This window comes from Vanessa cardui, chromosome 6 (assembly GCF_905220365.1).
Source record: "Vanessa cardui chromosome 6, ilVanCard2.1, whole genome shotgun sequence".
Lineage (NCBI taxonomy): Eukaryota > Metazoa > Arthropoda > Insecta > Lepidoptera > Nymphalidae > Vanessa > Vanessa cardui.
Genome location: NC_061128.1, coordinates 795,684 through 808,735, shown reverse-complemented (window position 1 = coordinate 808,735; position 13,052 = coordinate 795,684). Strand labels below are relative to the sequence as shown.

Genomic DNA, 13,052 nt, shown 5'->3' with positions numbered 1-13,052 from the left:
TCTAAGCATACATAGGGACAGACAGCGGTAGGTCACTTTGTGTTATACTATGCAATGATGATACGCAGGCCGACTGCCGAATGTGCCATCTGATGGTCACCCAAAGATCACTGTAAAATATATAACCAAGATTTTGTTTCTCATGGTTGTTATGGCTCACTCATTCTCTTTCCAAAAGTCAAACAGTAATATTTGGCAGTAGACTGGATGAGTGGGTGATACCTTCTTATCCAGGCGGACTTGTATAAATCTCTAACACCGAGTTTATTTTCAAGCATATAGCGAGACAAAGTTTCTATAAAAGATGTGAGCAACACAAAACAATTTATAAAAATCTTTATAAAACAAACGATAACATAACACACACGATACATCAATACACCCGAAGGTAAATGACTAAAAATAAAACAGTTTTGTAAGCTGGAACAAACGATGGCTTTGATGTTTGAAGTATTGAATAAGGATTTTGACTTTGATTAATACGGCTTCACAATAGTTTGACACACGAAATAGATCCTACGTAATCAGAAAAAACGTCGCAAAAGTTTTACATATTAAAACCTCTTACGTAAATGGTTTTTATTTAAACAAGACATTTTTTAATGTACCGTTTCATTAATTTAAATCATTTGAAATAAATATAAATCAAATCAAAATAAACTTTATTCAAGTAGGCTTACAAGCACTTTTAATCGTCATTTTACAGTTACATTGGTAAAGAAGGCATATTATTCAATACAAGATTATGCAGGTTCAGGTAAGGTTACTTATATACTTTTAAAGTAATCAGATATTTATATATGTCGAAGCTTTAAAAACTTGAATTACTTTTTTTTATCGTACATGCTGGCGACGTCAGTATGACGTACAAAAAATGTCAGCAAAACAAGTGATCTTTTCGGAGAATATCGAAAAGCGAGATGCCTTACGAATGCGAACGACTAGACTTATATTTTGAATATAATCACTGATAACGAGTTGATATCTAACTCCTCGTTATACATGTATATGTTACTGTAAAAGCTCGAACTACAGTAAATCTAGAGTAAGTCTAAGGTTTTACCGACATGAGACATTTTTTTGGGCTTTTACCATTCGATTTCGGTATATGTGAGGTTAAGTTAGGTTATTCGAATCGCAAACCGTTTTTGAAATTTACCATTAATAATTGGTAATCTGGATAACCTTAGGATTTACCGTCGTCCAAGTATTATATATAACTATAAAATATATTACAACACGAATATCTAACAATGCGTTCTCTCCGACCATAGTAGATTATTCGCGTAATCGTTTAATTATGTTTAATCTGTCGCAATATATATCGTGCGATTGAATTTGAGATCAATCTGGAATAGTAAATAGTAAAGAAACTTGGTAACAATAGTTATGTATGACTTAAATAGTTTGATTTATAAATTAATGTTTTTGCTTAAAGCTCCTGTTATGTAAAACAAACGCAAAGAATAGCTTTAAAATAGCTTAATTCTTAATAAATAACAAACAACAATTTAACAAGTGCGTAAATTTATAATTTTGACATTTGAATGCCACTCGAATGAAATTATATTTAATGATTACGCTCTTTAGCCAGGTATTTCAAAAGTATGTAATCGTCTATCTTATCCTTAACTATTATATTTTCTTCATTGCCGTTAAGATTGATTCAAATAGATTAATGGAAGTGATATCAAAAGTAATAAATATTATAGGTGACAAAAATGAAAAAATCTTAAAACACATTTTAAATTAACATGGTTATTTTTATTACTAAAGTTATTAATTTCGGCATATTTACCATGTTTTTTTTATTTTTGTTCATTCGTAGATAATGTCGAAATATCGAGCTCCACCGAACAAAAATAAAAAACATGGCAAATATCCCGAAATTAATAACTTTAGTATTTTTCGATAGTCAACAACAAGAGCTTCTAACACACACAAAATCAAAATCGAAGTTTATTTTAATGCAACCGTATCGGAATGTAGATTGTTCTAAGAAGAACCAGTAAAATATCAGTACCCTTAATCTTTACCCACTATACATTCCATTTTTTTTTTCATACAAATCTTTGTACAAGTATTAATCTATATGAAATACCTGTGTGGATTTTATTTAAATATATTGTACACATAATACAATGTATTTAAGCTATTTATTGGTTAAGGGTTTATTGTTTTAAAGCTTAAAATTGCTTCGTAAAAAAGACATTATTACTTGTAAAAAATAAAAAATAAATGGTTAATGTGGGATGTATCTAAAAGGAAGACATATAAGTAAGAGCAAAATATATGTTTATTTACGGCAGCACATTCGAAACCTCTAAAATTAGTGTTTCTCAAATGTATTTTGCACGTATTATACTTAAACCTACCTCTTGAATCATTCGACATATAAAGAAAAACCGCATCAAAATCCGTTGTGTAATTTAAAACACAAGGATAGAGAATTTGTTTATTATTATGTAATGATATACATATATTGTAAGTTATCATTATGGTGTAACTTCAGAATACTAAAGTAGTATATATACCTTTTTATTTAACTGTTTAAGTAAGGATGTTTTCAACGAAATACCAATCTAAATATAGGCAATACATGCACCCTTCACAAAATGACGAGTTTCCGAGCTTAAACTGAAGTGTTATTGTAGAGAACAATAACAAATTCAGCATTTAGCGTGTCAGTCTTGTATACCACAGGTATAATAAAAAGAAACAATGTATCAATATTAAATTTCAAAACTAGAAATTTAGGATTTTAATAGTTCAGTAAAATGATACTTTTTTGCTCTGAATAAAAATGAAAGCGCTGCTATTTATACCAATAAAAATATTAGCACTTAAAATAAACAAAAAAAAAAAAAAAATACGATCGTTTCATAAAAAAAATACTAGCGCCCAACTCTGGCTTCGCACGGGTGCAACACTGATATTAAATATACCTGTTACAGAATTTGTTTATTTACGATATCGCGTTAGAAACTTCTAAAATTATCAGTGTTTCTTTACTTGATTGCCCACGTATTATATACAAAAACCTTACTCTCGAATGACTCTACTTATTTAAAAAAACCGCATTAAAATCCTTTGCGTTATTTCAAGATCTAAGCATACATAAGGACAGACAGCGGTACTTTGTTTTATACTATGTAAAAATAAAATATTTACATAATAAATAAACAATACTTCTCGAGTTATAAAAGTTTAGTAACATCAGAGAAAAACTAATAATCCGTAAAATAAGAACCTTTTCACGGTACGTAGTGCGTGAAATAATGACGTGACGTTTCACATGCCACTAACTCAATACAAAAACGCCTTGTGATTTATTCTGTAATATTCATTCACGATTTTATTTACTTCGCAACATTTTATAGTATTGTACTAAAAGATTGCAACTTGTTATTTTATTTGAAAAAGAGATTTGGAACGTTTGGTTGAAGTGTATAGATATACTCGTACATGTTATAAAATTGAAGTGTCTGTATGTAATTAAAAAGATTTTTAATAAAATAAAATAATAAAAATAAAATATATACATATATATTCTTGTTGCATAATTTTTATCGATTCTAAAATTACAATTTTTGTTTGTTTCGGCTAATATCTGACTGGACCGATTTTGACGGGAATTTCATAGTTAATGTAATACGGAGTAATTTAGGCTACAATAATAACTTTTTTGATAAATTCAAATGTGCGCAAATTTGAGGGCCAACTTATCCATATATATAATTAAATTGGAGTGTCTGTTTGTAATATTAAAATAGCTCGTTTTACTCAATACATATGTATACACGGTTTATATACCAAAATATGTTTTTTACCATTTTAGTTTGTTTGTTCCGGCGAATCTTTGGAACGGCTGGATACATTTTGACGGCACTTTCACTAGCAGATAACTTATATAATAAGGTGTAACTTAGGCTACAATAATATTCTTTTTGATAAATTCAAACGTGCACAAAGTCGCAGGCCCAGATTATATGCATATATAACAGGTCTATAAGCACGGAGCTCGCATTCAGACGATACTAAATTGTATATCAGCTAATTGAACTAATTGTCACATACATTCCTACTCTGATCAATAGCTTCAAGAGGATTAGTTAAATTTTATTAAATATTTGGATTACGATACAATGTAGAAATACTGAATCATTCTTCATCTGTATTCTATTCATTCATTAAATTTTCATAGTACTACGTCATATTATATATTCCTTTTGAGGTACTACAGCTAAAAACGAGCTGCCCAGTCTATGTACAATCTCATACCTAAAGACTCCTTTGGGGACGTTTTTAACAAAAAACTCAAAGCTCAATATTACGGTTAATAGTAATACTAATCACTTTGGTAGAATCATTGATAATCACAAGAGGTGTTGATAATATCGTAAGGCTAAGTTGCCTACTGTGTAAAGTCTATAAATCCTTCTTTAAGCAAAGTATCGTTTCTATGATAAAAATTCCTGAATAGTTTTAACTTTGCTGATTCTCTAAATTCAAATAATTAATATTATTTAATAAAGGACTAAACGTGGAGCTTTAAAAAGTAACGTATTTAAAATATTGAAAAACAGTTGCATTTATATCCGGTTCGGCGCCGGAGTGATTCTGAATTTAAATTTCGATAATCCGTTAACATGGTATTTAAATCTTCTACAAATTATCGTCAATTACGAAACGAATACTTTACAGCAGGTTCAGAAGCTGACCTTCAACCGCTCTGTTACAAATGATAAGAAAGATGTAAGAAAGTAATAAGCGACATTGACTCTTGTAACTATAACTTTAAAGCATAAACTTATCGAATAGTGTATGTGACTTAAGTCGTTACTTTCCGAGGTCGGCTTTCATCTGCAAGGATCTGAAGATATTATTCAATATTATTTATTTATCATCAAATCGTATTATTGGAACCGTGCCGACAAGTTACGAAGCCAACATAGATAACATATTACAATCAGTGTTATTGTATTTGGCACATCACTATAAGATAGAGTGCATTAATCAAAATCAAAATAAGCAAAATAATGTATACTTCACTTAAGTTGACTCTTAAATTATTATATATCGATATTGGTATAAATATATATCGTATATTTATAGCTACCGTTGGTTTTAAGTATAGAAACTATCGAGAAGAAACACCTAACTACTCGATAGGTTTACACTTTCACACAACTAACTCACATGCACACCGCTGTCAGTCCCTATGTATGCTTAAATCTTTAAAATTACGCAATCGATTTAATTGCTTTTAATTTATAGACAGAGTTATTCAAGAGGAAGGTTTTGTACATAATGCATGGACAATATAGTAAAGAAACAAGATGTAATTTGTAGTCCATTAAGCATCAAAATTGCACCCGTGCGATGCTGGAATCGGTCGCTAGTATTAAATAAATCTAATAAATACTTAATTAGAAGTCCAACAACAACAAACAACAACAACAGCCTGTAAATTCCCACTGCTGCGCTAAAGGCCTCCTCTCCCTTTGAGGAGAAGGTTTGGAAAATATTCCACCTCGCTGTTCCAATGCGGGTTGGTGGAATACACATGTGGCAGAATTTCTATGAAAATTTGTCACATGCAGGTTTCCTCACGATGTTTTCCTTCACCGCTGAGCACGAGATGAATTAATAAGACAAATGAAGCACATGAATCAGCGGTGCTTGCCTGGGTTCGAACCCGCAATCATCGGTTAAGATGCACGTGTTCTAACCACTGGGCCATCTCGACCTTTTTTTTTTTTTTTTTTTTTTTTGTTTTACGAGGAGGAAAGGCATTTACGCCTCCCGCCCGGCCGGGGGACCGGGACGGGTATGTGGGACTCGACCGGGGCCATAAGGGCCCCGTGCCAGGGCAGAAGGCCCTGTCCTACCCACTAAAACCTCCTCGGGTTTCCACCGTACCGCGTGATGGAGGGGCTACGGGAACGCTAGAGCATACTTCCGCGGCCCCCCCGCGGCGACCGCCGTGAGGCGGTCAAATCGTTGAATGCGCGCCCAAGGGCGCGCCTTCCTCCGTTGCCTCCGTCCAGTAAACGTGACGGACTCCCCCGAGTCCGCCACTGGAGGCTGGGCGCCAACAATGCTGACGCCCTGGTGGCGGCGGATAAGATGACAGGCTCCGCCGCCGACCATCGGTGTATCTCCACACCACACGGTGGACCACCACGCATCAGATGGTGGACCACCACTCCTCCTTCGACGCTCATAAAGAGCCCTCCGTTCTATATACATATATATATATTGACATTTACACAACTATTTACAATATTTACATAAATACATATAATACATATTGTACATATAGTACACTCCTCCGCTATGCCAGCGGGGCCGCTCACATAGTCCACTCCGCTGCGCTCGGAGAAGTACTAGGAGCGACCTCGCGGCCTTCCTCCGCGTCAGTCTTAGCCGCGGCCGGCGAGCACACAAGCCGGCCCCGTTGCCCAGGGTGCGCCACGAGGAGGCGACTGACATGCACCCCGGGCCATCTCGACCTAACCTAACCTAACCTAACCAACTAGACTCTAACCTACTAGAAGTCCAACTTAAGAGGAACTCCAATTAAAGATTGTTCATTTTTATTTTTAAGTAGCTGTGCCCGCGACCTTGTACGCGTTTGAATTTAACAAAAAAAATATTATTGTAGCCTAAGTTACTCCTTATTATATCAGTTATCTGCTAGTGAAAGTCAAAATCGGTCCACCCGTTCCAGAGACCTGCTGGAACCAACAGACAGACTATAATTGTAAAAAAATGTTATTTTGGTAAATTATGTACCGTGATATATATTATGCATTGAGTAAAAAGGGCTTCTTTATTATTACAAACAGACACTCCAATTTTATTATATGTATAGATGCATATACAATGTTTCTATAATAATCAGTAGATCATCAGTCGATCAATTTAAAAATTAGATTTAATTGGTTTGTGCTAGCCCGTCTGGGTACCGTTTATTGATTCTATCGCTCAACATTGATACATAGTAGTGTAATTGATACAAGTGTACAAGATACATTTGTAATGTAATTTTTGTTTTATTTCTGATGATGTTATTATTATTATTTGTGTACACTTATTATATGGTAATCGTACTATTACAAATTTCTTCCTGTTATTGCCAACTAGCAGTGCTCGAGTTTATTATTATTTTATATGTATAATCCTAAAATAAAAGTATGAAGCCTATGTTACCCTTTATTACATCAGCTATCTGCCACTGAAAGTCCCATCAAAACCGGTCAAGCCGTACTATAGAGTAGCCACAACCAACAAACCGACCGACAAAAATTGTAATTTTTTTTTGGCGTATGTACCGTGTGTTTATACATATGCCTTGAATTCAAAGTTATTTTAATATAACAAACAGACACTACAATTATATTCTATTATTATGTATAGAAGATAGAGATTGAACTGCTTAAGCCTTTTGTTCTTTTGATTACAAATTGTCAATTCTGTATTACAATACTCTAAACAACAATCATGTCATTAATTCTATATGATGAGTTTCATATGTATTTCATTTTAAATTTCAAGGCGTCAAATTGAATTTAAAATATTGTGGCGTCTCTCTTTAGGTTGGAAATTCAAATTTGTTTGATGTTGCTCTTTGTATTGTTTTTGGCGTTTCCTTATTAATTAAAATAAATAAATAAATATTGGACAACATCACATACATTATTCTGATCCCTATGTAAGAAGCTAAAGGACTTGTGTTAAAAGACAGCATACAAAACGAATGAACTTTTTCTACATCGACTCGGCCGGGAATCGAACCCGAGACCTCAGAGTGGCGTACCCATGAAAACTAATGTACACACTGGGTTCTGGGTGACTAGGACGTCCGATGAATTTGATTACCTGCAAGTTCTATTTTATGGTAATAATTAATCAACCGACTTCCAAAAGGAGGAGGTTATCAATTCGTCTGTATTTTTTTTTTTTTTTTTATATTTGTTACCTCATAACTTTTCACTGGGTGGACCGATTTTGATATTTTTTTTTTGTTTGAAAGGTAGTGCTTCCCGTGGGGTCCCATTTTTTTTTTTATTTTTTTCCGATGATGGTATCCATATGAAAACGACATAAGTCTTAAATTTGCATTATGTATATGCGCGACAAATAGGTGAATAACTGAAAATCACGTTATCCAATTTTGATAATTCTTTTTTTATTATAAAATATATACTTCAAGGGTAATTTGGTGAAAGTTTGGTAAGGTTCTGAGCACGGGATCCATTACAAAGTAACGGAACGGAAGGGAACGGAACAATTCTGAGGAGCACGTTAGCGATACTCAGTCGAATCTTTTATTTATAGGTTATTTGGATATTTGAGTCACCTTCCGTAATGTGGTTATGTTTATGTAATTATCATAGTCGAATATTATAATCAACTAGCTACCCACCCCGGCTTCGCACGGGTGCAATACTGATACTAAATATACTACAGAATTTGTTTATTTACGACATCACATCGCAAACTTCTAAAATTATCAGTGTTTCTTTACTATATTGTTCATGTATTATATACACAAACCTTCCCCTTGAATCACACTATCTTTTAAAAAAAACCGCATCAAAATCCGTTGCGTAGATTTAAAGATATAGGGACAGAGAAAGCGACTTTGTTTTATACTATGTAGTGATGGAACTCCTATACGGCTCGCAGTTAGGGTGCGATAAGGGGCAGAATTTCTTACTATCTTTAATCAAATTTTGTGTATGTGATGTGATGTCATATGATGTACGAAATATAGTTGGTCTTTTTCAAAGATTTTTTGCTGAGTTCGATTACAGCTCTTTCGAGGGATCCTTGTAGTTTACGCCGCGTGACGTATTAAATCCGCATTTTCGAAAGTCTATTTTTGCTTTATTCGCAAGTTTCCTTTGAAATTGTCCTCGAAGTAGTTTCTGACTCATATAAACGGAACGCTTAATCTATCCATATTAAAAAAAATTAGTTAGTCAACATTAGCTTCACTTAAAATCAAAAAATAAATAAAATTTTAACAAAAAGAAAAACCGACTTCAAACAAAACACTATTTTAAAACAAATGAATATGCACGAAAAAGTAATAAAAATAATTGCGTATTCAACATATTTTTTAGAGTCTTCTTAAGTTAAATGAAATGAAAATAATTAGACTACTTAAAAGTCGATTAACGATTATATCATGTAGTTATAATTATTGTTATATTTGGAGTCGGTGTCAGCCAATAAAACAATACGAGAGTACTTTAACAAATATGTTTTTTACAAATTACCTTTTACACAATAATATACTGGATCAATCAAGGGGCTCGTATCGCTTCTTTCTTTTGATTGTTGGGGCAAGGGCACCGTGGCTGACACCGGCTCCAAATATACCAATAACTATAACTACATTATATAATCGAAAATCGACTTTTAAGTAGTCTAATATTTTTCATTTCATTTAACTTAGGAAGACTGTAAAAAATATGTTGAATATGCAATTATTTTTATTACTTTTTCGTGCATATTCATTTGTTTTAAAATAGTGTTTTGTTTGAAGTCGGTTTTTCTTTTTGTTAAAATTTTTATATAAGTACTTCTTCCATTACCCTATAATGTGTACTCGTATATTATACTGTGCTATCATTTATTATTGTAAATCAAAATCGACCTCCATATCAATCTATCAGATTAAAATAACCTTTAATCGAAGTTCTAAAGGTGAACGTATGCAATTACTGTCGTCTTTATATCTGACTTCCTCGTATGCAGAACTTTGACGGACATCTAATATCGCATATCGGAACTTTGATTGTTTAGCTAAAGTCACGCGAACTCAATTTATCCTGTCATTATACCAGATTACTGTTTTCACTGACCTAATTGTTCATTAATTTCTGAATAAAGTTAGTCCTTGACTTGTGATTACATATAAGATTGTATTACAAGTGCTTGAGGCTCTTAAAGCAGTCTTAATATTATGACAGACATAAGATACGATCCAGTAAACATCAACAAACAACTCTCGTCTGTGAAATTTTTAATTCGCCACATACTTGTTGATGAATATTAATATTAATTTAAATAATTGTATTTAATTAACATGACTTTGTATTTTTTAAATGTTAAAAAAGAGTAACTACTGAGCTTATTGCCGGTTCTTTTCGGTAGAATCTACTTTCCGAACCGGTGGTAGCTTCACTTAATTGTAAAATGACGATTCAAAAGTGCTTATAAAAGCCTACTCGAATAAAGTTTATTTTGATTTAATTTGAAGGAAACTATGAGGAAACTTACTAACCTGAGAGACATTGGTATATTTAGGTTAGTGCAATCAATGCAGTCGTGTGGGGCCGTTGATACAAGGGTTCTATTTTTGTGGCATCAGGACTCGAAAAATATAATCACGCTGGTTGCATGATTATCCGTCACCCTGTATATCAGTCAATACGCAATCTAAATCCTCTCATGAAAAGGACAGGATCACCTAGAATTGGGACATTAGTCTTCACTGCCTTAATAACCTGATTTCGTTTTATAGGTCACGCGAATTCTGCTATTAATCCGATCGTCTACTGCTTAATGACGAGGAATTTTCAACGTTCGGTCCACAAGCTGCTATGTGGGCGAGCAATGTGTCAACAGACAAAGTTCACGGTAAGATAACAGATTAATTTGACGTTTCAATAATTGATTCGATACGATAGTGAGACCCAAAATCTCTATGAAATGGATCCTTCCCAAATGATTTGTCCATTTCATAATGGAATGTGTTGAATTAAGTCTTGAATAGAGGAAAGGACAGATTATTTGATATGCTGGATTGTAAGTTACGCCTTTCCGAAATGGTACAGTTCAGTCTTTAACTGAGAGTACCACTTGGTGGTAGGGCTATGTGCAAGCCAGTATTGTTGTGTTCCGGTTTGAAGGGTGAGTGAGCCAGTGTCACTACAGGCACAAGGGACATAACATTTTAGTTCCCAAGGTTGGTGGCACATTGACGATGTAAGGATAAGTAATATTTCTTACAGCATCATTGTCTATAGGTGATGGTGACCACATACCATCAGGTGGCCCATATGCTCGTCCGCCACCTATATCATAAAAAAAAATCATAAAAAGATTAAACGGCTACTGAATAGCAAACTTACTTTTTCAACATCATTTTATCTTTGAATTAATATTTAATATTATGAATAAGTAGTTAAAAAACATTATAAAAAAAATAAGCCGAGGTACAACAGGCAGCTTATTAGATGAAAAAAATATTAAGAGGCTTTGGGGCGAGTTATATATAAACTTCATGATATAGCTATACCTCAACTTTCCCTTAAATTGTTTTCATAATAGCGGTTTAATACAATTATTATTAATACATCACAATTTTGTTTCAGTGGAGATGTACGCAAAAGCCTGATGGTTCTTCAAGCGATTATGAACTATATCATGAGCCGCATAAAAGATGTTATTTACAGGTAGGTTTTTTGAACAACATTACTGAGTGAATAATTTTTAAAACAAGATTATTGACAAATTATAGATGAAATAAGAAAAAGCTTTCTGCCTACCGAGACGGTTTTCCCTCTCTTTCTATTTTTCTCAGTCTCTTTCTAATTAAATTGATTTTATTAAATTAAAATATTTAAGCTTATTTTTAATATTATTTTGATTCACACGATAATTTAATAACTGTTAACTTATGAAATTTAATTGTACTCAAACATTGTTTATTCATTTGCGAAAGCGTCGTTCCAACCTATCTCATCTATTTCAGATACCTTTCATCTTTCCTTTAATAACGTGAATCATTGATTTGCTAACAAATCCATTTTGTCTTCAGATGAACGCCCTTCGTCATAATGGTCATTCACACGGATTGCAAGTCGCTCGGGGTATCGAAACGCGCGCCACGACGCAGCTGAGTCACGTGACGCGGTCGTCACGACGCACGGCGCCCGCGCATGCGCTCTCCGTCGAAATGTTGCAGCGACACGGTCACATTGATTATAAACGTTGATTGTAATTAACTATGTAAAAATCACAATGTAAATATATAATTTATTTTATTCACATGTTTTATTGCACGATTGTGCAACAATCCTTCCACTAAAAAGTGACCCATATAAAAGGAAAAAGGATAATAGTTTTACACAAATACAAAGAAATACACGCATTTTTTACTTGTTATTTTTACATAAACATTAAACACAACCTCAAAGTTATTTAAATGTCATGATCAGGATCTCTTTATAGCTGATAAACTATTCGAATACAATATATAAAACCAGTCTTAAATGAACTTTACCCTCATAATATCATTTACTAATGTATTAACACACGTATCTGTTACACGAAATTTTAACAGCGAATTAGCGTAGATCAATTTTACTCTAATAAAGTATATTTAATTAGAATCAAATAGCATTTCTACAACTCGTTTTTGGTAAATCCACGTCTAAATAGCTGTTACTTATAACTACTCTAAATACTTTTATGGGTAAGTCGTAGTACATTTGATGGAATGCAGTTTTTTAATGATTAAATTAGTACCATTGGAATATGTTAATTTTATGTTTAGGTTACAGGCTCTGTTTTGTTACAAACTCTATAATATATATATATATATTTCTTATGAAGTAGGTTGGCGGACGAGCATATGAACCACCTGATGGTAAGTGGTCACCCATAGACAATGACGCTATAAGAAATATTAAGTATTCTTTGTATCCTCAATGCGCCACCAACCTTGGGAACTAAGATGCTGTTTCTCTTGTGCCTGTAGTTACACTGGCTCACTCACCCTTCAAACCGGAACACAACAATACTGCGCACTGTTGTATAGCGGTAGAATATCTGATGATTGAGTGCTATCTACCCAGGCGAGCTTGTACAAGGTCCTACCACCAAGTATAACATTGTTTGATTTGTCAATTTTAATAATTTTATTAAAAAAAAAAATACATTTTAAAAAGTATGGAAAAAACATAATTATAAGAATACTACTATTTTTCAATATTAACAAAAAACGATTTTGAATTCTAAACATTTTCCAA

At 33.2% G+C, this 13,052-nt stretch overlaps 1 protein-coding gene across 1 annotated transcript in view; it reads left to right on the top strand.

The window, feature by feature from the left end:
- Positions 1-12,037, top strand: part of LOC124530708 (neuropeptide FF receptor 2-like) — a 90,309-nt gene extending 78,272 nt beyond the window's left edge. The window contains exons 7-9 of the mRNA XM_047104963.1: positions 10,541-10,656; positions 11,394-11,474; positions 11,840-12,037. Coding sequence (XP_046960919.1) covers positions 10,541-10,656; positions 11,394-11,474; positions 11,840-12,016 — 374 coding nt within the window. The 3' untranslated portion in view covers positions 12,017-12,037. The remainder of the gene's footprint in view (positions 1-10,540; positions 10,657-11,393; positions 11,475-11,839) is intronic.
- Positions 12,038-13,052: the final 1,015 nt, after the last annotated feature.